Below are 27,606 nucleotides of genomic sequence, written 5' to 3'. Positions count from 1 at the left end.
CCAAGTCAAATTTATAGAAAATATTCTTTTATTAACTTTTGGTCGAGAATATGATTGTATATTTTCAGAAAACAACTCCGAGACCATGTGGATTCCGGCAACAGAGAGGAATCGACAGGACTACTCCAGCCATGAAGACAGAAGAGAAGCAGTCCAGAGATGGAAGACACTGACATCGCCTTGCCATACTAGCAGACAGAAGCTGTGCGTCACTGCAGGTTGCCCAGGACCAAACCAGAGAGAGTCGGACCTGCATTACCACCATTTGTCCACCATCCAGAACTGAAATGTCATTGCTGACATGTACACATAAGGAACTGTTTGACATTGAAATTGGGTCTCAAAAGAACTGTTGGACCAGAAAAAAACTCACTACAGACTGATTCATTTGCCTGTCAGCATAATCATTATTGCTTTTCTCATTTTCGGTTCTTATAAGTGTATTTCTAATAGCACATGATCTCACTCATCTAGGGGAAATAATGAACAACATAGACTGATGAACAAGAACAGACCCAGAAACAAGGAGGCATGGATCAGACTGTCGGGCCTCAGAGGGAGGGTAGGGGAGGGTGGGGGTAAAGGGGAGAGATCAACCAAAGGACTTGTGTGCATGCATATGAGCCTAACCAGTGGTTAAGGACAACAGGGGGGTGGGGGCATGCGTGGGGAGGGGTGTGGGATGGGAATGGGGGGATGAGGACAAATATGTGATACCTTAATAAATAAAGAAATTTAAAAAACACACACACACACACAAAAATAACAAAGGATCTAGAATCAAATGGCACTGGACTTCTCAACGGGGATGCTGAAACCCTGTGAGGACTTTCCTGTGTCTCTCCACACCACCCACTCATCATCTCACATGCCCCTTCTGCATTTTCTCTGACTACATGGTTAAGGCCTTAACTTTTGGTGCCATGGCTTCCACCCCAGGTTCTGTACTTGGGAAATAAAATGTCTTCTGGTTTGTTTCCAACACTCTGAGAACGCTCAATATGCTCATTCATTCCGGTGTCTTCTTTGCTGCATTGTAATTGGTGATTCAGAGCCTCTCACCCTATGAGCATATTTACAATCTCCGCACTTCCTCACTTCCATAAAGGGAAATGCATATCCTCAACCTCCTCACAGTGGAGGCCATCGGACAATTTATGCTACTTTAAAAAAAACAAAAAACCAACAATCCTTCTTGTGGCTCATTCTCGCTGGGTTGGTATTTTCATTTTTAGAAGAACTTAGTGTCATCTGTAAATGTGGGAAGTGTACCATGCATTCTTTTCTTCGTGGCATTTGTAAAGTCACTAATAAAGACAAATTCCATTGTCTGTTTTATGTGATTCTCCTTTTTATAGGTTTCATACTCAGGCTATGTTTATAACCTATTTCTGATCAACAATAAAAAGCATCTCCGAAACACCTTGTATTTGGTGTTCACTCTTGTCTGAATAAATTATTTATATTGGTTTCTCCTTAAATATGTTTTATACTAGAGGCCCAGTGCACAAAATTTGTGCGCAGAAGGCGGGGTCCCCTCAGCCCAGCCTGTACCCTCTCCAATCAGGACCCCTTGGGGGGATGTCCAACTGCCGGTTTAGGCCTGATCCCAATCCCCTAAACTGGCAGTCGGACATCCCTCTCACAATCTGGGACCACTGGCTCCTAACTGCCCCCCTGCCAGCCTGACCAACCCTAACTGCCTCTGCCTGCTGGCCAGGTCGCCCCCAAATGCCCCCCCACTGGCCTGGTTGCCCCCTCCCATCAGCCTGGTTGCCCCAGCTGCCCCCCCCCAACTGGCCTGGTTGCCCCTAACTGCCCCCCCGCTGGCCTGGTAGCCTCCAACTGACCCCCCAGCTGGCCTGGTTGCCCCCAACTGCACCCCCTGCTGGCCTGGTTGCCCCCAACTACCCCCTTCTGCTGGCCTGATTGCCCCTTACTGCCCCCCTTGCCGGTCTGGTCACCCCTAACTGCCCCCCTGCTGGCCTGGTCACCCACAACTGCCCCCCTGCTGGCCTGGTTGCTCCACGCAGCATGCTGTTCAGTTGTTTTATCATCCCTCACTAACCCCCCTACCAGCCTGGTCGCCCCATGCAGCCTGCCTGTTCAGTCATTTGGTCATCCCTCACTAACCCCCCTGCTGGCCTTGTCAACCCAACATAGCCTGCCGTTTGGTCATTACTGTTACTGTGATGGCGTTCCAGACAATTTTTATATTCCTCTATTATTAGTATAAATTGCTTAAACAATGTTAACGGGCAAGTCAAGAATGACTTTCTCTTTTTAAAAATCTTAATTGTTTCAATGTGTTAACAATTTCTGTAACAAGCCAATCCTTTATTATAAATCCTCCTCCACATGGGTGTGAGAATCAGCAGTGACTCATTCTCAGTGCCCCTGACCCCTCCAACCCCTGACCCACTCCCCTTTTGCACAGCAGTCACAGAGGCCTCTTCTCAGCCTGCATCTGTAGTTACAGCTTACATACTTTGACAAGTGACTTCCTAATTTTATCATTAAGCTCCTTCAAAATGAGACAATTATCATCCTGACTAAATGACGATATAAGCACATGGATTTTGCATATCAGGCAACTTTAGTTAATGCCACCCCCTAAAAACATATCCATAAATCAGTCACCCATTGTCCAAGTGATAAGATTCACTGAGGTTCAACTTGAATGTGTACTGATGAGTTGGCGCTTGTACGGCACCCACCAAACTCCTACACAGGTGTGCAATAATCAGAGCCAGGCAGTATGCCACAGTCAAGCCTGAACACCCCAATCTGATACCCAGGCACTCTGTAGCCTACACCTGTGGGTCTTTCCATTGCTGCCTCTGCCTTCATCTCATTATTTCCCACCCAGACCATGAGCATCCCTGTCTCTTTGTACATGAAAAGAGTGGACACTAACTTACAGTACTGCCCATTGTTATACTATACATACCCTGTTTGCCTCCAAAATGGGAAGCTACTTAAGAGTGTCATGTCTCCCATCTCTTTGAAACCCCATTGCTCAATAACTGTTTTTAAAAAAGTAGCAACAAGTCAAAATGTTTATAGTATCAAATGTATTTGCCCACAGATTTCCTTTGCTATAAAAGAGCGTCTAGTTTACCATGTCAGAATTATGCAATAACACATTCATCAACAAGTGTGAACAATGCCTCATTATGATCCTTAGGAAAGAATTAGGAAATTCACCATTGGGAGGATTTTAGGGCAGCTGCTTTGTACTTATTCCCATGAAATCTTGGGAGTATTAGATACTTTTCTGTCCTCCTACTTTTATTTCTCAGAGTCTACTGGTAAGAGGTTTAGGGAAGGTGGAAGTCCACAGAGGGAACAGTGAGAATGCCAGTAACTCAAGCGTAAGAGAAACAGGCTCTTTCCCTTCCATGTGGTAATGAAAAAAAAGACTCCTCCATTCACTGAGGAAAAAGTCACATTAGCAGCTGTAGGCTCTGCCACAGGGAAAAAAACACTACACACCAGGCAAAAGATTTCCCAGATTGGCAATTTAGCAGCAGTGCCATGTTGAGGAAGCTTTCTCAACCTAGCCGGAAAAACTTAGGGAGGAACAGAGCACAAAACCCTGAGAATCTATTGGGAATGTGCCAAAGAAAACCAGACAACAGATGAAATGAGGTTTGTCAGTCACCCCACTGGTTTCAGGGGCACACTGTGCTCTTTGCTGCCTCCAGGAAATGAGTCACACCTTGCAGAACCTGTCACAGTGCAAGTTTAATCAGCCTCCCAGAAGCCTAGGAGAAAGCATCACTCTGTCCTCCCAAAAAAGAAGGGCCACCTGAGGCATCGACGTGAGAGGGAGAGCTGTGGGTTACACAGGTGAGGAGAGAACCTGGGCTGGCATCCATGGGAGGGAGGTTAAGAGACACCAGGGGAGAGGGAAATGAAGCCTACTGAGCAGCCCATGGTGATCTGGTTCCAGGGAAAGAGGTGATCATTGAGGTCTGAGCCCCATAGAACCACACGTGACAGGCTCAGGGACCACCTTCTGCTGCTACTCCCCACTGCCAGGCTCCTCATCGCTGTCTTCCCCCAGTGGAAATGCCCTCACGGACTTCTGGACTGCATGCATCCGGGTCTGCATTGGGCATTCCTGGCTCAGAATTGCCTGCAGCAAGAGGCAGAAAGAGAAATCACTGAACATCTTGACTCAGTCTCTTCATTCCCTTCCCAGCTAGCTCAGCCAAGTCTAGGGTCGCTGAGGAAAGACGGAAGGAACAAGCATAGGACCCTCTTTCTGCTTCATGTACGTGCACAGGCCTCCCAAGGCACCTAGCTGTAGCAACCCTAGTCAAGGTAAACATCTGATATCTTGTAATTGAATCCTAACAGCAGTAGTGCAGGCTACAGCTAAAACTGGCATACTCCCCCTCCCCCGCCCAATCAGACCTTTCTTCTGTGGTTCCTTTGAGCAGCCACCACATCCATCCCTAACCCACCTGTGCCCTCCGGGTGCTCATGCTTCAATAAGAGGAAAGTATCTTGTCAACTAAAATCATATGTGGTGATTCTCTCCCCTAAGGTTTTGATAGTTTGAGATGACCTGGTAAGGATCATGGTAGACACAAATGAATAAATGAATGAATGAATGAACCCAGTGGAATTCTATCCATTTTAGGGAGATAATTTGGTAATTCACGCTTTGCTAGTACCTACAGCAACTATAAAATGCCTTTGAAGGTCCCTGCTCACAACTCTTTGCAAAATTCCCATTTTCCTTGTTTACTAAGGACCCTGCTTACCTGCCTGGTGTAAGAGAGGAAGTGGTTATGTAGAGAAGGGAAATTAAGGAAGTCCACAAAAGAAAGGTAAAGATGAAAAGGGAATCAGAACACTTGGCAAAGCAGAGGGATGATTAAACAAGGAGGAAGTAAGAGCATAGAGTGAAAAGGAATGCGAGAGACCTGGAAAGAAACAAGGTTGTTTTTAGCAGTAGTCAGAGCCCCTTACAAGCTTCTCCTCTCTGGCTGGGGGCCTCCTCAGGTAGCAGCAGAGAGGAGCGTAGATGATGTTGACGACTCCGATGATGACCATGAGCCAGGGGAAACCGATAGCATGCACAATGGCACCCCCAGTGGATGGGCCTGTGAGAGATAAATCAAAGTCACCAGTGTTTATTGAAGACACCAGGTGAGGGTCAGCAGGTGACCCAGAGGATATCACAGGAGCAAATGTCTCCAGAACCCTGGGAGGATCAGCCTCAAAGCATCACGTCCAGCTGATAAACAGTGGAAAAGGGAGATGGGACACCAGGTCCTGGGTGCTCCCCTCTCCCCTCACCAACTTACCTATAGCAAAGCCCATGCAAAAAGCCACATCAGCGATGGCATAGACACTCCCATACACGGAGGTGTGGCGCAGGTCCACCAGGTGTCCCATGATGGGCATCATAGAGGAATCCACCATGCCTGTAACAAGAGCAAACAGAATACCTTCTGCCAGCAATACCCCCAGGCCCCTCCCTATCTGTGCATATTCCCTTTCCCTCCTCCCTTTAGTCCACTTCCTTAGCCTGATGTCCCCCCACTCAAAATGACACCCATTCCAGGTAGGAATATGAGCCCATCTCACCATACCCCTGCCAGCTGCCCTCCTCATCCCTCTACCTTTCTATAGACCTCCTCTGATGTGACCCAAAGCCAACATTTAGGTTCTTCTTATTTCCTTGAAGGGCACTCCTTACCTATGGCAAAGCCAATCCCTGCATTGGGACCAATGAGGCCAAAAATATTACGAGCCAGAGGAACCTGCAGTAGGAAAAGAGGGAGAGTTCATCAGGAGTCCAGCTGGGTCATGTGCAGGCAGCACAACAAAGGGTTTTTCCATGATATGCACTCACGTGCTCTGTGCCACAGATACCACTTGTTTGGATTCTCACACTTCCTATGAAGAAGACTATTTACCTCCATTTTAAAGATAGGAACACTAGACTGTTCGATCTGTCCAAAGTTACAGAGCTAATAAGTGACAAGATCAACGGTGAACCTCAGATTTGACTGCTTTATAGCATAACAATGGTCCTTTTCTGTTGCATGGATTCTTCCTCCCTGTCCTCCAACCCCTCCACCCAAACACATACTTCTATCCTCATTCTTCACTGAATGGAGTTCCTCTCATTTCTGTTAGCAACATCATCCAAGTCTTAACTTGGTAGCCTCTGGAGCAAAAAGGAGAGGAGATATAAACAACCATTTACCCAAAAGCTAGAGGGCAGGTGTCATGGTTTGGAGCCACATTAGCAAGCTCATCCTCTCATCCTCCCTGACATCCATGGAAGCCTTCCTTTTCTCTTCTGCTGGTTCATTACCTTCCTCCCTGGGCATCTGTCACCCAAACTTGCTACTTCAACACACTCACCCCTCAGAGGGTTTAATGTATCATTTTGATATTAATGGCTGATAATAACTTTGGGAAAGATTCCTCAAGGGGTACTTATATTTTATTAATAATATTGGCTAAGATTCACTGGGGCTCACTATATGCCAGACACTGCTGTGGTCTATGCGGATTACCTTGGCAAGCCTGTAAGTGTGCTTATGGTCTCCATTATGAAGAGGAGATAATAACAGCTTAGAGAGCTTGAAGGGACTCTTGAAAAAATGGAAAAGCCCTCTTTTTTCCTCTTCGATCTAGTATTCTGGTCTTGGAGGCTGAGGCACAGATAATGGCTCACCTAGTGGCTTATGGGGTTCTGTCAGGATAGGATGAATAAATGAAGCCATAAAATGCACCATCTTGCTGGCCCCAGAAATAGATACCAACATGTATTGCTTCATATGCCCATACACAGAGCCTCAGACCTCCAACTTCAACCCTCCACTGCCCTCTCCCTCTCCTTCCTTACCTCTCTTCAATGGGATGCCTGGTGGCATCTCTTTCAGTTGTTTATATCTGCCTACTTAGGCAGAAATGGCCTTTCTGACAGTCCTTGCCAAGTCAACCCTCTGCTCATTTTAAAGGAAAGTGGTGTTTAAATTTCTGGGTGTGTCTCTCTTTCTTTCTCTGTCTGTCTCAATTAGACCTTATTATACTTACACAAAGCAAGCTGATACCTACTACCACCATGCCAATCAGGGAGCAAAGCCACCTGGGAAAAAAGAGCTGTCATTAAATGATGCCAAAAGGAGAGATCCCTTCCACCTGCCACCTCATCACCACCACACTGGCTAGTCCTACCACTCCTAATTCCAGAACCCAGTAGGATGTCAGAAGATGAATGCATCTCTACAAGACCAGATTGTATCCAGGTGAGCCCTTTCCTTCCTCCATCTCTTTCTTGACTGCATACTTTTTTCCATATAGAAGCAGAGGAGGTAATGGTAACTATTCTCCCTTCCTGTAGAAGAGGAACCAGTTGACTGACAAGGCACTGGCCCCTTGGAAGTAACACTCAAACTTGATTCTTGCTATTTCCCAATTCAGACAATCACTCCTGTATTCATATTTCATTAGGTCTTCAAGATTCATCTCAGAAACCACTTACACAAATAACCAAAACTTATTTCATTCTCTGATTTCCTACAGCAGTGTTTTTAAAAGTTATTTTAAAAATCTTTATGCTGCACTACAAATATAAAATTAAAGCTACTCTCACTATTACGGAGGAACAGGATCCAGACTGATACCGCTTAGTCCTCAACCCTTGGTGGCCTCTGAGGGCTTCATGGAACACAGTTTGGAAACACTGACCCAGAGAACTGCTTTTTTTCATACCTGTTCTCTGTGGGGTTATTTTATCTTTTCAATTGGACAATAAACATTTGGAAAGTAAAGATTTTCCCTCAAATATTCACTGCCTCTTCTACAGCAACCAGCTCAGGACCATCCTTTCTCCTTAGGGTTCTCACCACCTAACCAGCCCCATGCTCACAGTGGGCATTTTTTGTCTGTGTGTACTTGTACTAAACTTTCAACCTCAGGGAAGTTGTTCATCATCTCATGTGCAGGAACATCCTCAAAAGTCTGTCCTACCTTACATTTCTCTTGTTCTTCCCAGATCCCCATCTACGTACCGACCCATCTTGTTGGCCAACACACCAAAGAGGTTGGTGCCAATGAGATAGGAGATGCTGGCAGGCAGGAAAGCTAGACCTGTAGAAAGACACAGGTCAGCATTTCAGGACATGCCCCACTTACTCTAAAACACCTTATTTCCTGTAATATGGTGAAGTCTCCAGATATCCTTCAAGGTTTGCAAACCAGTTTGATTTGTGGGTTGGAGATCCTTGTGCAAACCTAGAGCAGATGACATAGGTTCCCATACCTCTGCATTCCTCAGGAGCAGGATTTTAATACATTTAATGTACCAGCCCTAATATGCCATTCTCATGTATAAAATACCCTTGGTTATCAGTATAAGAACATGAGCTTTAGAGAAAGACATACATACTTCCTATGAAGTGAAATTCCTGCCTTATAATCAAGGCTCAACTACAACAGGACAGTGCACGCAGCCCACACAGGGGTACACCTAGAGTGCCCAGCTCAGGTGATGGGCAGGCTGAGCGACTAGCCCTACTGGATACCTACTACACAAGGCTACTCTACCAATTCCAAGAGACATACTAATAGATCTACCTAGTACATAGAAACAAACACAGGAAAGCAGCCAAAATGCAGAAAAGAAAAAAAAAAAAACACGACACACAACAAAAACAAAAACACAAACATGTTGCAAATGAAAGAACAGAAGAAATGGCCAAAAAAAAAAAAAAAAAAGAACTAAATGAAATGGAAGCAAGCAAACTACCAGATACAGAGTTCAAAACAATGGTATAAGGATGCTCAAGAAACTTAATGAGAACCTCAAGAAATTTAGTGAGAACATCAACCACATAAAAAAGGCCAGTCAGAAATGAAGGATACACTAAATGAAATGAAGAATAGTTTACATATCACTAATAGTAGAGTAGAGAATGCCAAGAATCAAATCAGCAATTTGGAATATGAGGAAGCAAAAACACCCAAGCAGAAGAGCAAAAATATGAATATAGTATAAGGAGCCTCTAGGACAACTCCAAGCATACCAACATTTGCATCATGGAGGTGCTGGAAGGAGAAGAAGAAATTGAAAACCTATTTGAAATAATAATGACAGAAAACTTCCCTTAACTGGTGAAAGAAATAGACATACAAGTCCAGGAAGCTCAGAGTCCTAAACAAGATGAACCCAAAGAAGCCCATATCATAATTAAAATGCCAAAAGTTACAGACAAAAAAAAAGAATCTTAAAAGCAGCAAGAGAGAAGCAGTTAGTTATGTACAAGAAAGGGCCCATACTACTGTCAGCTGATTTCTCAACTGAAACTCTGCAGGCCAAAAGGGAGTGGCAAGAAATATTCAGTGATGAAAAGCAAGACCTGTAACCAAGATTCTTTATCCAGCAAAGCTATCATTTAAAATTGAAGGTCAGATAAAGATCTTCCCAGACAAGAAAAAACTAAAGAAATTCATCACCACCAAACAAGTATTACATGAAATGTTAAAGGGTCTTGAAGAAGACAAAGAAGAAAAAGAAGAAATAAAAATATGAACAATAAAATGGCAATAAATACATAGCTATCAATAATTGAATCCTACCTAATAAACTAGTAATATGCAAATTGACCACACCTTCGCTATGCCCAAGCCACGCCCACCAGTCAAAGCCACGCCCCACCAGCCAATCAGGGCAAGTATGCAAATTACCCAAAAAAGATGGCAGTTAATTTGCATACGCTGAGGGAGGGAGGAGTGAAGACTGAAGACAACTTAGAAGGAAGAGGGAGGAAAAGCAGAAAGCAAGGTGGCTGCCAGAGGGAAAGCCTGGGCGGGACGGGGCTGGGTGGGGCAGAGCGAGGCGGAGCAGGTGCAGGTGTGGCGGCTGCAACAGCAGTGGCAGCGGCAGCGCACGAGGCCGCTTGCAGGATTCTTCCTGCAAATGGGCTACTAGTATAAAAATAAACAAACAAGGAATCTAATGAACAAAATAAACTAATGAATAAAATAGAACCAGAGGCATGGAAATTGGAACAGACTGATGAATCTCAGAGGGGAGAGGGAGAGGAGCAGAAAGAGATTAACCAAAGAATTTATGTGCATACATGCATTAACCATGGACACAGACAATAGAGGGGTGAAGACCTGGGGTATTTGGGTGAAGGGGGGCAATAGGGAGATAATTGGGAGTACATCTGTAATATTCTCAACAATAATGATTTTAAAAAAAGAAGTCACTATACAGAGAAGTGAAGGTATTTTGCAGGTAGAGTCAGTGGAATTTCCTGTTGGATTGGGGACAGGCAGAGGAGTGGGGGAAAGAGAAAAATCAAGGATGACCTAGGTTTTTGCCCTAATGAATTGAGTGGCTAGAGACTGGAGATGAAGAAAGAGCTTGGTGGGAACATGAAAGGCTTGAAAGACTATTAGATGTCCCACTGGAGACATCAGGCAGTTGGGCACACAAGTCTAGAGTTCTGCAGAAAGATCCTCAACAGATACGTTCCATTAACTGGTTTATGCATGGTTCCTACAGCCATGGAATGGCTGGGCGCACTACCAAAGATCAAACTGAAAAGAATAGACAAAAGGTCAGAGGTTCTGAGGACTCCTACCTTTAAAAGTTAGCAGAGAGGGAGGATATAGAAATGGGGAGAGGAGCAGCCAATGGAGTAGGTGATAGGGGGTGAAACCCAGGAGAAAAGGGGAAAAAAGGAGTTTGGCCTTTGATAGGAGCTGGGATGCTTCAGCCATAAAGAGACGGCAGTGATGTGGGCGCAGGTGCAGGCAAGTGAGTATGCTTAGTGATGGGAACATGTGAGCTCCTTTCTCATTTCTTCTATTTTCTCCATGACTGGGAGTTGAGAATGACAAAAGTGAAGGGATGAGGTTGTATAAGAGGTCTGAATGGAGATGTCTAAAATAGTCATTTTGGAAAGTGGGAAGGAGAACATTACGAGGAAACTTCTAGAAAAAATTGTTTGACAGTGTAAAAACTTACCTTAGTCAGCTATAATTAAAAATAAATTTTTAAAAAAGATGGTAGTGGCCATAAATCTAAGCTGAGACCAACAGTGCAGTTGTGTTTCCCTATAGTCCCGTTCCACTGTTTGTGCGCAGCCAAGGAGCTGGCTACCAGACGGACGTAACCAGAGTCAAGGCTTTGCCAGGTGACAACCCCAGGGGAAGAATGGCAAAGGAATCCCAGTGCTTTCAAAGGAGTGGCATGATGGGATCCACGCTGAGTAAAGAAGGAAGTGGAGACATGAGCAAAACAGAACTGAGGCCAACAGTGATCTCAAAGTGGCCAAACTGTGTTGCTATGGGGGTATTAGAGTACCTAAGCAGGGAGTATGGAAGGGGATAACTGGACTGCTTAGAACGGAGATTTCAGAGGCGATATAATGAATGATGATGTCAATGTCAAGATTATATGAAGGTTTGATTGGTTAAGGTGGAGAGGAGAAAAGGATCATTGCAAAAGAGTAAAATTAAATAACAGAGGATTATCCACCTGGTTACTGAAGTCACCAAAAACAGTGACAGGAGTAGAGATGAAAAAGAAAACGAGCCCAGTGTTGATAGCTTTAATGAATGAGAAGGGGTAAGTAAGGGGTTGGTGGATGATTGAAGGGAAGAGGGGTGGGTAGTATAACTTAACGACATGATCTTCAAAGAAGTGGGGTTCTTTGAAGGAGAATGAAGAAGAAATGATTCAGAAGCAGCAAAGGAGAGCAAAGGAGGAACATGGGCGTCCACCAAAGGGCTGCATGAAACAGCATTCTCGGGAAACATCCAGGTCTCAGTTAGGGCAAGGAGATGAGGGATGTGTACAGAGAAGAGGCTGAGGGTACCGGGACCTTGCCCAGGACAGAGTGTTCCATAAAGCTCAGGGTTGGGGAGGGCAATGGGAAATTGGGTCAGAATAAGAAACCTCTGAACTATGGGGATAATAATTCCTATTAATAGGCTGGCTGGGAGGCTTAGATGACATGATGCATAGCAACCATTTTTCGTAGCTCCTGGCACAGGTGAAGTACCCTCTGAGCACTGGCCTTACCTAGTAATATCTGGTGAGAAACAGGGTCAGGACTGGGACCCAGGCCTTCTCACTCCAACTCCAGGTGTTTCTACCACCCACACCTCCAATGTGGCAGCCAGATGGCTCTGGCACAAGGGACTACCTGGAATCCGCTGTGGGAGTTTCCGTGGGCCTTGCCAGCCTCTCGGCCTCTCTGTACTGAGAGGAAACGTGCCGCCTAATAGAGACTGTCGTGATGATGACAATTAAACACAAAGTCAACAATTCCCCAGGCACTGGTGGGTGGCTTGTTTGCTTTTAATATTCTCTTCTGCGGGTGGAAGTGAAGTGTACCTCACTGGATTTGTCTAGTCAACCTGTACAGCGTGGCAATCTGTTTCAAACCGCATCCACTTTTTTATGTTTAACTGCTTAAAAAAAATTAGACAACTATTTACCTGATTGTCTGGAATCAAGTTCCCCTAGGAAGCCCTCTAGCCTCCTAGGGCAGTGGTCGGCAAACTCATTGGTCAACAGAGCCAAATATCAACAGTACAACGACTGAAATTTCTTTTGAGAGCCGAAAACCGACTTCTGCGCATGGGCCACGAAGTTTCAATCGCACTGTACGTGCGCGCCCGCACGTGGTATTTTGTGGAAGAGCCACACTCAAGGGGCCAAAGAGCCACAGGTGGCTCGCGAGCCCCAGTTTGCCGACCACTGTCCTAGATCATCCTCTTACACTCATGTTAAATGGCGTGAAACTTTCTGAATGAGATTTTCCTCAATCAGAGTGGCTTGTTCTTTAAGGCCCGGGAATAGCTTGCATTTCAGTGACATCTTGTACAAAACAGGTGTTCCAGACTGTATGTCCACAAACACACATATATTTTTCATAGCACATCTTCAAGGGGTGGGGATTACACAGTCGTGATTGTCAAAGTGCTTTAAACAAAAAACAGTTATGACAACAGTAATGATTTTGATTTCCTGAGTATATCCTATAGTCCATACATGGTGCGAATCCTTTTAGAATTCATAGATCCACTTAATCCTGAAAACAACTCTGAAAAGCGGCTCCATTTTTATAAATAAAAAGAGTGGAATCCACAAGAGGTTAGGAAACTTATCCAAGGTCACAATCAGTAAGTGGCCACCAGGATTCAAACCCAGGCGGCCTGTTTCCAAAGCTCGAGTATTTCTCCCGCCCCCTCGGTGAGAGCAGCAGGCACGTGGGCCATTAGAGTGCTCAGTCACGGACAACAATCCCTCCCAAAGCCTCGTCTCCTTTCCTCCCAGCACTGAGAGGTGATCTTCACGTAGAACAATATTTTTCAGTGTGGTCACCGAGGCCGGGTCAGCATCACCCGGAAACTGACTAGGCATGCAAACTTGTTTCACTGAATTGCTGGGCGGGGCCTCCATATCTGAGTTTCAACAAGCTTTCCAGGCAGTTTTGATAAAGATAGCTCCGAGGAACGCTGTAAAGGACGGGGGAGACAAAGCCTCCTTGAACTCTGACTTACTGTCACAGCCTGGCCTGCAAGGGGGACCCCCGGAAATCACCCTGTGCGCTTCCTCAGGTCTCACCTGCCACTCTGCCTCTCCCACGGAGAGGCAATAGTGCTGCCTAATGGAAACTATTGTGACGATTACAATTAAGCCCAAAGTCAACAATTCACCCGTCACTGACAGATGCTGGTTTGCTTTTAATATTCTCTCTTTTGAGTAAAGAAGGCTGGAGAAGGGCTATTTTGAGCTGTGGTTCCCACCTGCACAGCCAGAACCTCAGGTCAGGGATGCTGATTGGCACCAAGCACTGACTAACTCAATTAATTGTCATGGTCAGAGGCAGCTGCAGCCCAGAAAAATTCAATTTGGGGCTGGTAACCTTGCTTAGAATCGTCCCCTAAAAAATTAGATTTAGTGCTTTTTATTGCATGCTGAGCCGTATCAGGTCCTTATCGGCTTCCCCTCTGGCCCCATGAGCCTCTCCTCCCTGCAGTGACTGAGCGATTTGCACGTAGACTTCTCTGTCCCTGTCCTCGGGCTTCCTGGAAAGGGCCAGTGCCTCCTCTTTAAGCTCAGATAGGTCACAAGGACATCTCTCCACGGAGCAGAGGAGGCTGCAGGCCTCTCTCCTGGGCCCAGAGCTCTCCACTGGGGTACAGAGACCAGCACCTTCCCTAGGTGAGGGCTCCTTTTCAGAGGTGAAAAGGTAGCAAAAAAAGCAATGTGGGCAAAGGAGAGTTGAAGAGAGAAAATATGGATGGTAATTGGGATGCATATTAATGTTCTACAGTGCACGACTGCCATTTATTCCTCTAATTACCCTTGAACTAGATAGTATTCTGATGTCTATTTTAGAGATGAGAAAAGTGATGCTTAGAAAGTTTCTGTGATTTGCAGAGTTTGCATAGCCAATCAATAGAAATGAAAATCTACGTCAGTGATGGGCAACCTTTTGAGCTTGGTGTGTCAAACTTCGCCAACAAACTGAGCATAACTCGGGTAGTGTGTCACTTTGAGGAAAAAACTAACTCCAAGACTCTAGTCGCAAATGTTTCATCCTCAGGAGCAGCAAATGTTTCATCCTCGGCATGCGGCCGCGTGTCATCAGAAATGGCTACGCGTGTCAGTGCTGACAAGCGTGTCATAGGTTCGCCATCACTGATCTAGGTCCTCTGACTAGAAATCATTAATGGTTCTACCACACAGGAAGTTGCTGCTCTACAGCCCTGCAGCCCCTCCCACCCTGTCCTTCTTGAGCTACTTCTTGGAGGCACTACCCACCCAAACAGGCTTGATTTACAGGTGTGGATGGGCAGGTCATTCTATGAAGGAAGCACATTGTCTCCCTGTGACCCTGAAGACCTGGACCTAGTGATGCTTCTCTAATCCCTGAGGAAGGGCTGTGGCACACACTTCTGCTCAAGCCTGAGTTGGGGACCAAGGTCACTTACCCAGCTGCCACTCAGGGGAACACATGGTCTGCATCATCCAGATGGGCAGTGTGGGCTCCAGCATGGCCACTCCCATGTTGGCAAAGCAGAGGGAACCTGGGGGGACAGTTTTGTGAACCACATGGCCCTGAAACCCAGACTCTCCCAACCCAAGGGGGAGTTTTGTCAACTTACCTGCAGCCACCAGGATATAAGGGTCTTTGAGAAGTGTAAGGAGCGGAGTCCCCTTGGCACTCTGAGAACATGGACAATAAAACTCCATTTGTATGGTATATAAATTTCTCCTATTTTCACAGAATCTGAGAATGTACAGATCTGGAGTTAGCACAGACCCCACAGGGCCAGGGCTCAGTCCCTCAAGGCTACCCCAACTTCAGATGCCAATTACAAGTAGTGGGTTCCCAGGTTACCCACACTTTGGCCTGACGTGGCAACAAATTCAAGGTATTTAGAACAAATGTTGCCATGATTTTTGCATTCTTTTCTTCTCTCCCCTTCTTCCTGGTTTGATATGGATTTCCCAGAGCCATCTTTGGCTTGGAATCAAATAAACTCTGATATTTAACTGAGACAGAATGACAGTCTGTAAGGATGCTCTTTGGGGACAGGTTGCCTGGATGGCTTCTAAGGTGTTCTCTAGATCTGGGGTGTTATAACTATGGATGTGCAGATCCCAAAGTCATTGTCTCCTTCCTGGTTCTTTTGCCACACCTGTGTATTAAATATCTATATTAAACTCATGACTACATTTGTATATATAAACTTAGTGCATGAATATATGTAGATATATATATATGTAGATGTATATATAGATATATATATACATCTACATATATATATATCTACATATATTCATGCACTAAGTAGATATATATCTACATATTGTAGATATATATATTGTATATATTGTAGATGTATATATATACATCTACAATATATATATCTACATATATTCATGCACTAAGTAGATATATATCTACAATATAGATATATATATTGTAGATGTATATATATATCTATATATACATCTACATATATATATATATATTGTAGATATATATCTATATATATCTACATATATTCATGCACTAAGTTTATATATACATATATAGTCATGAGTTTAATATAGATATTTAATACACAGGTGTGGCAAAAATATTTATATATATATGGCTCTATCTATCTATCTATCTATCTACCTATCTAGAGGCCCGGTGCACAACATTTGTGCATGGGACAGGGGGGTCCCTCAGCCCAGCCTGTACCCTCTCGCAGTCTGGGACCCCTTGGGGGATGTCCAACTGCCAGCTTAGGCCTGCTCCCCACGGGCCTAAGCCGGCAGTGTGGGAAGCGGGCCTAAGCTGGCAGTCAGACATCCCCCAAGGGGTCCTTAGCGCTGCTATGGAGGTGGGAGAGGCTCCTACCACTGCCGCTGTACTCCCCATGAGCCTGGCTTCTGGCTGAGCAGCGCTCCCCCTCTGGGAGCACACTGACCACCAGGGGGAAGCTCCTGCATTGAGTATCTGCCCCCTGGTGGTCAGTGTGCATCATAGCGACTGGTCGTTCTGCCATTCAGTCGATTTGCATATTAGGGTTTTATTATATAGGATGGGTATATATATATATATATATATATATATATATATATAGTCACATACTGCTTAACAACAGGAATACATCCTAAGAAATGCGAATAGGCAATTTTGTCTTAGGGTGAACATCACAGAGTGCACTTACACAAACCTAGATGGTATCGCCTACTACACACCTAGGGTATGTGATATAGCTAATTGCTTCTAGTCTACAAGCATGTACAACAAGCATGTCAAACTCGTGGCCTGTGGGCCGCATGCAGCCCACAACAAATATTTTTGTGGCCTAGCCAATATAACGGTATGTAAGAAACATTTTAATAAAAATTTTGTAACTTAATTTTTACAATATCCTGTTATACATAATCCTTTATAATAAGAGAGGAATATGCCAATTATTCATTACGCCGTGAGGCGTAACAACTGACCACATAATGACCGGATCACAGATCTGCAGGAGGGTGGGCCAGCGAACTACAAGTGGGCAGCAGAGAGCTACAGGAGGGCAGCAAGCTGCGGGGAAGCTGGCGGAGAGCTACAGGAGGGCAGCAGCGACCTACTGGTGCACAGATACGTGTGCAGGGCTACTAGTTATTAATGATGAAATACAACATTTGCTAATGACTGATTACTATAATCATTTTACATTCACTTCCCTTATGCGCAGGTGCACTATTTCTTTCCACTAATACTAGCAGCGAATATTTTAGCAGCCGATTGCCATGTCATTAGTCTTGTACTGACTTGTTTGGTGTGCACAACAGGAAATATTTCGCTTTTGGAGAACAAGAAAAATAGGTTTATTTGCATTACGCTTATAATTTGTACAGTTATTCAGTGTCTGGTAAGTTAATGTTCAAGAAAAAAATATTAATTTTTATTAAAATGTTCCATTATTTTATGTTAACGATTATTCCTTTATTTCATCCCTTTGTATTCAGCATGTCTCTATCGAAATAAACCTATGTTTCTATGAAAATTGAAGCTTTTGTTTTTTTGCAGCCCACATAAACTTTAACCTTGTTTATTTGGCCCACATTAGCCTTTAAGTTTGACATGCTTGAAGAGCATATTACTATACAAACAACATGAAATTAAATCAAGCACAAGAGAAAATTATGCAAACATGAGACACAGTAAACATGAGATATATGAGGCCACTGATGGTGTACTGCAATCCCTTTTTTAATAAGTAGAAAGAGCACACTATAAAATAATGATAAATAGTATACTATAGTAAGTACATAAAACAGTAACATAGTTGCTTATTATCATTATCCTAATGTACTGCACCTAATTTAATGTGTTATACTTTTATACAACTGGCAGCCCAGTAGGTGTTTTGTTTTGTTTTGTTTTTGTTCATTGTCACCTAAGGATATTTTTCCATTGATTTTTAGGGAGAGTGGAAGGGAGAGGAAGACAGAGAGAAACATCAATGTGGGAGAAACACATCAGTTGGTTGCCTCCTGCACAAGACCTGACCAGGGCCCGGGTCGGGGAGGAGTCTGGAACCAAGGTACGTGCCCTTGACTGGAATCAAACCCGGGACCCTTTGGTCTGCAGGCCATGCTCTATCCACTCAACCAAACTGGCTAGGGCCCCTTAGGTTTGTTTACACCACAAACACGAGTGATACATGCTGCTACATTACCATGGCTATACTGTCAGAACAGCTACAGGGTTGTTAAACAATGGGAATTTTTTGGCTCTGTTATAATCTTAAGGGACCACCATGGTATGTGCAGTCTATTGTTGACCAAAACATTGTTATGCGATGCATGGCTGTATATATGTATGTGTGTGTGTGTGTGTGTGTGTGTGTGTGTACTTCAAAAGGTTTCTTTGATTGTTCATAAGGCCCTTCCTCCACCTTTGTCCAATATCAAGCCAGACTCCCACACCACCCCGCACACTACCTTAAATACGACCCTATCTGGGAATCACAGTACAATTCTCACTTCCCCTGACTCCATTTCCCTTCATCTTTCTTCTTGTAATTTGGAGGGATGGTCTAGGGACGTTTGGGTCACCACCTTAGTCATTCTATAAATCTCTTGGCAATGGAGCTTGGTGTCTACTTACCTCAGGAGAGAATTTGGAAGGCTGTAAAATACAAAACTGGAGTGCTAAGAAGGAAAGAGGGAAAGAGACAGTTCAGTTTAACCACTGATTTGTTGGCGGCTCCAATAACAGCCACATTGCTCTCACTCTGTCACATATAGATCTAACTCTCTACTTTCCTAGTCCTCAATCCATTCAAACATGCCAAGACTGACACCACAGCACACTGCATTCCCAACCTGATCGGGGCTATCGCCTGCACGTGCCTCTTGTGGTGACTTACCTCCATCCAGCAGTGCCAGGAAGGCCAGGATGAGGAAGGGTGCAGACTTCCCAACAAACTCATACATCACACTTCCGAAGGGAGCTCCCACTGGAAAGGCAAAGCAGGGAGACTGCAGAGGTGAGGGCCAGTTCCCAGCCAGCGTGACTTGCCCACATGGCCCCAGTGAGTGTGTCCCGAAGGCCTACTTGGGGCTGAGCTCCACAGGAGGTTCTGGGGATTCGGAGATGAAGAAGACCTGGTTCCAAGGTCTTTCCATTTTAGTGGAGAAAATGAGCATGGTGGTGAACCCAAATAATTAGAACGTGGTATAAAAAGTAAAGTTCAACAGTAAAGGTTCCAGCTACAAAGTGCTGTGTAAGCACAGTGTAGTGCGTTCAGGAAGCCACCTGGGCTTTGTCAGGTGCATAATACTGGTGTGGGGAAGAACGGTGTGTGAAGAACACAGAAGTGTCAGAAACGAGAGTGTGGTTGGAAAAGAAATAGAAGAAAGTCAGTTCTACTAGAATATGAGTATTTGGGAGAGAAAGAGTAGAGTTGGGAAGGTTGAAGGCAAATAGTTAAGGGCCCGTATATCCAGATAAAGCATCTACTTGGCTTTGAAGGCTAGGGAGAAACATCAGTGCTTTTAAGCAGGGGAGAAATACCCCCAGCTCTGGGCTTGGGAGCTTTTTCTGGAGCACCTTGAAGGAAGGAGACTGTGGAAGAGATCAGGCAGGAGACTGGTGCCACATTCCTACTGAGACATGATGAGGAGCTGACTGTGAGGAAGTGGCTGTAGAGAATACAATGGGCGTATTCATTTGGGAGTGAGAGGAGAGAAAGGAGACAGGGATGCAGCAGTTTTAGCTTGGGTGTTTGGGTAGGTGGGTACTAACAAAGAGCAGGGCTTTTGTTCCATCTCTTCCCTGTGGTGGTAGAGGGTGGGGTGTGAGCCAGGGAAGAGACTTTTAGTGTTTTCTCCCTAATTAGCTTGTAAGCTCCTACTTACCTATAGCCCCTCTGGCCTAGCATTGTGGTTGGCATGTAGTAAGTGCTCAGTAAAAGTATGTGGCTTGTTGGACTAGTCAATTAAACCTTAACAGGGATGAACTTCAAAGAAAGGACAGCCTTATGGCTTGAAGCTTGGGGGTCAAGCCCGGAAAATCTGCATCTGTATCGTGGCTCCGGCATTCCCTGGCTGTGTGACCTTGGATGGTTATCTAAACGTTCCTATTCTCATCTCTACACTGCAGTAATCATTCCTCCTTCGCAGCATGGTGCTGAGAAATGAAGGAGATTATGTCTGTAATGCATTTAGCGCAAAATCTGACAAAGAGCATGTTCTCATGTTGAAAGCTGGCCATGTGTGGATGCAGAGGTGAGGCAGTGGCTGCTGACATGGGGAGATTCACTCCCTTGACTAGAATAGGTTTCTGGACCATTCCCAGGCCCCAAAGAGCTATTCAGCTTCTTAAAGGGAAAGGGATTTCACCTTTCCAGGGCCAACTTTCAGAAGGACTCAAACTCTGATTGGACAGAGAAAGAAGGAAAATATTGTTTTCCATGACCCGGCAGATCACCTGCCTCCTGGAGCCATCTTCAAAGAGTCTGCAGCACTCCACCCTTATGAACCTAGATCTGGGGCCAGATGCCACTTACCCAGCACTCCCAAAGCCAGGCCTCCCAAGGCGATTCCCATGGCACGGCCTCTCTCACAGTCATCAGTGTAGACACTTGCCAGCATCCCAAGACCTGAAGGAGGTGACAGGAGGAGTGAAAATGCAGGAGTTTTCTGTCTGCCTTCTCACAGGGTCCATGGCCTTCACCCTGATATATCTTCAGGGATCATCTTAGCTTGAGTTTCAGCTTGAGGGGTTTTACAACACTTAACCCATAGTATTTTACAAATATTTTCCCGCTGCTCCCCCAAACTCCCACATTGCTCATTCCCTCTGTTCAGAATATTGTTGCAAGTGCAAGTCTCTTAGAAGGGAACACAGAATACCATTGTCCCATGACATTGCACTTCATATCATGTTATGATTTCCTAGCACATTTCCCTGAGTGACTAGACCAAGGAAGGGAACGCATATGAACACAGAGCATTGCTCTATTCAATGGGGGTGCCCAAGGAAAAGGAGGACAGTGCCAAGTGCCTGGACAAGAGTGTGAGCTGGGCTCTCATGTCCATTCCCTCATGTGTAAACATTAATATTGTATTTGATAACACTTTGCAAACTGTGCTGGCGTTACTGGTAGCATGGACATTACTATTCCTATTAAGTGGTAAGAGGGAACAGAGGAAAGGCCACAGAGTGGCATTAAGTAAAAGCCTGGCCTACTTCATGGTTTTACCTAGGGCTTGCTTTGACCTGAACTAGCTGCATCTAACATGACCAGAGGGAGTTATGTCAGCCTGAGGAATTAATAGGCACTGCTGGCAACACTATAATTACCTTGTTTTTGAATCATAATTTCTGCCTTCTAGGCTATTTTTAAAATATTTTTTTCATATAAATTATATAATAGGGTCTTACGATGATAAACAAGGTGGTGTGTGCAGGTGTGTGTGTAAGATGTCAGTGTTACCTGCAACAGATGAAAATGAAGATCCAATGCCTTGAAGGGTTCGAGCCACAAAGAGCAGGGTATAGGTATCAGAAAAAGCAAACACTGGACAAAGAGAACAGCAAGAATACTCCAGTTAGCAGATTGTCTTTGTCCCCTGGCCACCAGAAAACCTGCCCGTGATATTACAAAGATGAGCCATTTGCATATGTTTTAATTAAGCATGCTCACTGCTCCCTGTTCTTGGAGTTGTCTTTCTAACCCCCCACCCTTAATGAGGATTGCATTTTAATTAGCATGAGACTGAGACACCACAGAAGCATAAATCGATTCACCACATGTTAGATGGAAGCTGGATTTCCACATTTCCATAGCCCAACATCCAACATTCTATCCACCGGAATCAGGGTTGTCTACCAAGTCCAATGCCCAGGACTGGGAACTTGTTCTTAGACCCTACTTCTGGATCATCCATATGCAACACCTGGGTTTGGCTTTTGCCACTTTTGGGCCCTACTGGGTCATCTGAAGGATGGGGCTAAAAAGCTATGTGTACTTGAAGGGCCACAAGCGATGGGTAGATATTAAAGTAATATCTTTCTATCCAATCAGATATTTTCCCTTATCTTGTACTGCAACACTGACTATGCAGCTGTGCTAGGCTCTTAGCAGATGTGAACTAAAGAGACATTCAGTTCATGCCCTTGAAGAGATTCAGTCTACTAGAGACTAACATACACAAAACTGAGAACCAAATAGAAATATGTTATCAAAAACTAAATTATAGGGTGTTGGTGGTAAGGCTGGTAATTGCAGACATGTCTCACTCCAGTTTCAGGGCAAAGCCCCCGAAAGACAGAAGACTCCTTCCCAGAGTGTCTGCATCAGCAGAACTGAAATCCCTTTGCCCATTCATTACAGATGTCTTCCCTTGTTTGATGTCTTATAAACTCCTTACTCCTTCCCGACATGATCACATTGTCTACAAACATGCATACACTTGGTCTTTCCTTGCCTGGCCTCCAGGGCCCTCTCCCAGGCCTTCTGATTTCCAATCTGTTCAAGGTTGATTCTTCCTATATCCTTTACAAAAAAATTATTTATTACTCTTACCTCATCTCCAACCAATCAGCTCTTAGCATGACCCTGAGCCCCTAACCCATGGTGTCTTGTGATTTTGCCCTATGTAACTGTACCCTACATGCCATCAGAGAGTTTGGGCTTTTGAGTGGTGCCATTCATAATAAAATAGCCAATATTTCTCCCCTGCAATTCTCAGTGTTTAGGGTTTGGCTCTCTCCCACTGGGTGGACAAACACTTTCGGTTCAGTAACAGCATCATAAAGTCCTGGGGAACTAGAAACCTTCAGTGACTTTTGCCATCAACTTTTGTGGAATGAATTACGTCTCATTTGATGAAACAGAGTAAATTATTCATTTTTAACGTACTGGTTAGTGTAGGCTGAGCCCCCAGAAGTTCAATAAACATGTCTAACTTGAATATCCTCATTTTCTTTGATTCAGCTAGAATTGTCTTAAGTAAGCTTAAGACAGAACTTCATCCAGCTCCTGCACTTTGCGGCCTTCGCCCTGAATGAGACAAACTCCTGTTAAAGATAGGAGGCAAGCCCTGTGCTGGAAGGGAAGAACGCCTGAGGAGAAGCAATAAAAAGGCAGGAAAGTAACAGAAAGGTGGTGAGAAAAACCGGAGGGATAAGAAAGTCCGTGGTTCCAGTAGGAGAGTCAGCAGTGGGTCCATAGGCTGCCTTCCCCGCATGAACCCCACTTCATTCATTCCTGCTTATTTCAATTCTCAGGGTCAATTTCCAGACATATTTTTTTTTCACTTACTGCTCTTATTCCATCTATATTTTATTAGGAATGTTTATTGGTTACTGGATGAACTATTTGTCTTTCTCTTGTTTCTTTAGCAAATTTACTTTCCTAAGTTAGAACATTTCCTGACCTTTAATGTTCTTATTTGAAGGCAGCAGACTTTGGGGACTTTTCCAATTGCTCTTGTCCAATTTAGATTCTTTGTTAGTTGTCCTTTACCTTTTCATATAAAAAAAAAAAATATGACCTCTTCCCGAAGATGCGAGGTTTGTTCTGAACTCACCCAAGGGATTACACACACACTATAACATACACAGTAAAACAGCCTTCATAGTTTTCCCCTGCTGAAGAAAGTGAAGTATCGTCTATAGCAGAATATACAAATTCCAACCAGGCTGAATTGCCATTATTGCTCTAGTCCCCATACCAGAAGGTGCAAAGCATTTAAATCAGTATCATAGGCCACTGAGCTAGCTTGATCCTGCTGTCTTCCCTGCAGTGCATGTGATAAAATCAAAGGTAATCAGTGAAGGGAAGAAACGAGGAAGCAAATTACTTACTAACTGTGGAGAGAAACATGATAACAAAGCCAGCAAACATGGGAATGTGATATCCAATCCTAAAAGGGAATTTAAAAAAAAAGATATAGCTCCAGTAGGCATCCATAAACTTGGACTATATATTTTCATGTAATTGGGAAGAGAAATTCATTTATTTGAGTGCAGATGTAGAGAACAGATATGACATGTGAATGCATATAAACAAGTAAACAAACATAAAAAATTTCCCATAGACCAGGGCTAAAATTTTCTTTTCCAGAAATGATAGTCTAGTCAGGGTGTACACCCCTTTGAAAAGTCAGGTAATCCCAAGCACAACTTGCTAAGAAGCCTGTTTTCTAGCTTACAATAGGACTGTTCCATTCCTATCCTTATCCTACGGGAGCCAAGTTCTAGGACACTAAAATAAACATCAATGGCATACTTCTCTTCATGGTTCCCTTCTTGGCATTCTAGTCATTACATCACTAAGAAAATTGGAAGCCCATGGCATTTCATCAACATCATGCTATCCTTTGGGGCCGTGATCGGCAAACTGCAGCTCGCGAGCCACATGCGGCTCTTTGGCCCCTTGAGTGTGGCTCTTCCACAAAATACCACGCGCGGGCGCACATGTACAGTGCGATTGAAACTTCGTGGCCCATGCACAGAAGTCGGTTTTTGGCTCTCAAAAGAAATTTCAATCGTTGTACTGTTGATATTTGGCTCTGTTGACTAATGAGTTTGCCGACCACTGCTTTGGGGTAACCAGCTTTTCTAACAGCTGACTATCCTGGGGTGCAGACAAGAGAGTTTCCTTCTTTCTCCCTTCTAACCACCTTTAGGATACCTTAGCGGTTAAGGCTTAACCCATTCTCTTGTTCCTGAGCCCCTGAGCACCCACGAGATACCTGTTGGTGAGAGGCCCCACGAATGGGTTGACCAGAAGTTGCATCACGGCCTTTGAAGCAAACAGAAGCCCGACTCGTATGTTCTCTTCCTCCAAGAACTCTGAGTGTTGCAGGCAGTTGTTTTTATGGGATGAAATGGCCCCTGTGACTGGAGGGGCGATGGTGCCAGAAGTGGCATTTGTCCATGCTGTGGCATTGGGCGCACTTTCTTCAACAGCCATGGTGTTGTTATCAAAGAAGGAGAAGATAGTAGAAAAGGCAGGAGAGGTGAGGGCATGCCGGGAAGTTGTGGCAGTGCTGAGGTGCAGAGAAGTGTTGACTTCTTTGAATTCTGTGGCATAGAGGAAGGTGGGCACAATGGGCACTGAAAGTCAAGAAGGACATGTGGTGAGGGCTAAGAACACACAGTCTTTTTACCACTAGTAGGTCCAGGGTCATTGCTATGAGGTTCAGTTTCATGTTCAAGGCAGGTGTCTAAGTGACATGATTTGAATCCCAATAACAGATTGTGCCCACCCACATTATACTATCAGCTAAAGTACCTGGATCTCAACCATCATACAATTGGTCCTCATCATTCATAGATTCCATATTGGCTAATTCACCTACTGGCTAAAATTTATTTGTGACCACAAAGTCAATACTAGCAGAGTTGTCATGAGTTTTCTCGGACATGCATGCAGAGAGCAGGGAAAATTTTGAGTCACCAGATGCTAACTTTCCCAGCTGAGGTTGGACTAGGCCGGCTCTCCAGACCTTGTTTTCTCTTTTGTAAATAGGAAACAGACTCATAGATACAGAGAACAAACTGATGGTTGCCTGGTGAGAGAGGGCTTGGGGGTCTGGGTGAATAAAAGTGAAGGGATTAAGAAATATAAATTGGTAGTTACAGATTAGTCATGGGGATGTAAAGTACAGCATAGGGAATACAATCAATAATCCTATATAATAAAAGGCTAATATGCAAATTGACCAAACAGCAGAACGACTGGTCGCTATGACATGCACTGATTGCCAGGGGGCAGATGTTCAATGCAAGAGCTGCCCCCTGGTGGTCAGTGCGCTCCCACAGGGGGAGTGCCACTCAGCGAGAAGCCAGGCTCATGGCAGCAGTCGGACATCCCCCGAGGGCTCCTGGACTGTGAGAGGGCACAGGCCGGGCTGAGGGACCTCCCTGAGTGCACAAATTTCATGCACCAGGCCTCTAGTATTGTAGTAACTGTGTATAATGCCAGGTGACTAGACTTAGAGGGGGATCACTTCGTAAGTTATATAAATGTCCAATCACTACTCTGTACACTTGAAAATAATATAATATTAAATGTCAACTGTACCTGAAACATTTAAAAAGTTAAAAAAAAAAAAAGAATTTCCCAGCAGGTGTGGCTCAATGAGTGTCGACCCATGCACCAGGAGGTCACTGGTTTGATTCTGGTCAGGGCACATGCCCAGATCTCAGGCTCGATCCCCAGTAGGGGCTGTGCAGGAGGCAGTCGATTGATGTTCTCTCTTATTGATGTTTCTACCTTTCTCTCTCCCTCTCCCTTCCACTCTCTCCAAAATCAATAAAAAAAAAAATACTGTTGTGTGTGTGTGTTTTAAAAAACACAAACTACAAGGATGGGTGTTTTTAGGATTTAAGATTATAATCTATATGGGATGTGTGTGTATATAGTTCCCCTAGGAGCAATGATTCAGTATTGGCTAAATTCAGTCTTTGCAGCAACTTTAGAGAGCCGAACTACCACATATCGAGAACTGACTATATTGTGTTAATGATTTGTCTCAGAAAGATTCTTGTTTCAAAGCAGATATTTTACCCAAGAGAGGCAACACATTAGCACTCATTTAGACACTGGCATAGCCAAATGTAAAGATGAATAACTACCAACTGAAAAAAGCAGGACTCTGAGGGAATGAACTACCAGAAAGGTAGGTTTTGATACAAAGCTAGGTATCCATGTAAAGTATGCTATTTTGGTGGAGCAGAAGCTGGGAAGGTAACAGTGAGAAGGGGCTCATTGTCCCAGAGGCCACTTGGAGTCATTAGCACCTTGGGAAGATAGCATGGGGAGGAAGTAATACCAGTTCTGGTTCCAGTCTATCTTTTTTTGGTCAGATACTCTCTGAATCTCTTTATCTTCGAACCCCTGGAACTTTCAGCAATGGTTGGCAAGCTTCGGACTCCATTTCCTGCTGTCTCTTCCAATTCCCAGAAACTTCTGGGCCGTTTCAAGCATGAAAGTCCATTCACTGCTGAAAGCTAGAGGGGTGGGTATTGCTGGGCCCAGAGCAAATTATCCCCGACACCAAGACTCCAGACGTACCGACCACAGTAAGCAGCGTGTTGTCCAGGAGCAGAGCCACGAACACAACCACCAGCACCAACTTCCTGGACTCTCTCCCCTCCTGCAGCCAATGCTGAGGGGCATTCCATACAGCCCTGAGCATGGTGAGTACTGGGCTGAGGGTCTTCTCTTCCAGGTTCTTAGGGAAGGTCCTGTTACAATGCAGGTCTTCAGCAGCCTTTTCAGTAGAGGGGGAAGTCTGCCCAGACCAGTGAAACTCACTATTAAATAAAAAGTACAGAGTTTCAGGAATTTGGAAACTTTTCCAAGCCTGTCTCTATTCACTTTTTTTTTTTTTTAATCCTCACTCAAGGATATGTTTATTGATTTTTAGAGGGAGGAAAGGAGAGAGAGATAGAGAGAAACACTGATGTGGGAGAAAAAACATAGATCGGTTGCTTCCCGTACATGCCCCAACTTGGAATCAAACTCGCAACCTAGGTATATGCCCTGACCGGGAATAGAACCTGCCACCTCTTGGTGTATAGG

The 27,606-nt window shown here is 44.5% G+C and overlaps 1 protein-coding gene across 2 annotated transcripts; it reads right to left on the bottom strand.

The window, feature by feature from the left end:
• Positions 1–4,027: 4,027 nt before the first annotated feature.
• SLC18A1 (solute carrier family 18 member A1) lies at positions 4,028–27,220 on the bottom strand. 2 transcript variants are annotated; one of them, XM_028132386.2, is made up of 15 exons: positions 27,097–27,220; positions 24,770–25,133; positions 23,880–23,938; positions 21,505–21,588; positions 20,575–20,667; positions 18,934–19,023; positions 18,672–18,715; positions 15,169–15,229; positions 14,995–15,090; positions 8,046–8,124; positions 7,069–7,120; positions 5,717–5,780; positions 5,322–5,441; positions 4,984–5,117; positions 4,028–4,141 (listed from the first exon to the last, which is right to left on the bottom strand). In XM_028132386.2, the coding sequence occupies exons 1-15, from the start codon at positions 27,218–27,220 to the stop codon at positions 4,028–4,030; spliced, it is 1,578 nt and encodes a 525-aa protein (XP_027988187.2). The 2 variants fall into 2 exon arrangements, with proteins under 2 accessions (XP_027988187.2, XP_054572784.1); XM_054716809.1 differs by lacking the exon at positions 14,995–15,090.
• Between the last annotated feature and the right edge of the window lie 386 nt (positions 27,221–27,606).

Source organism: Eptesicus fuscus, chromosome 6, assembly GCF_027574615.1.
Source record: "Eptesicus fuscus isolate TK198812 chromosome 6, DD_ASM_mEF_20220401, whole genome shotgun sequence".
Lineage (NCBI taxonomy): Eukaryota > Metazoa > Chordata > Mammalia > Chiroptera > Vespertilionidae > Eptesicus > Eptesicus fuscus.
Note: the sequence above shows the minus strand (reverse complement) of the source record. Positions and strands in the feature narration are given on the sequence as shown.

Coding starts and splice junctions, on each gene's coding strand:
- SLC18A1 (XM_028132386.2), bottom strand. CDS start 27,220: ATGCTCAGGGCTGTATGGAATGCCCCTCAGCATTGGCTGCAGGAGGGG. Junction 19,024..20,574: donor CCTGGCTTTGGGAGTGCTGG/GTAAGTGGCATC, acceptor TTGCCTTTCCAG/TGGGAGCTCCCTTCGGAAGT. Junction 4,142..4,983: donor CAGCCAGAGAGGAGAAGCTT/GTAAGGGGCTCT, acceptor CTCTTGCTGCAG/GCAATTCTGAGCCAGGAATG.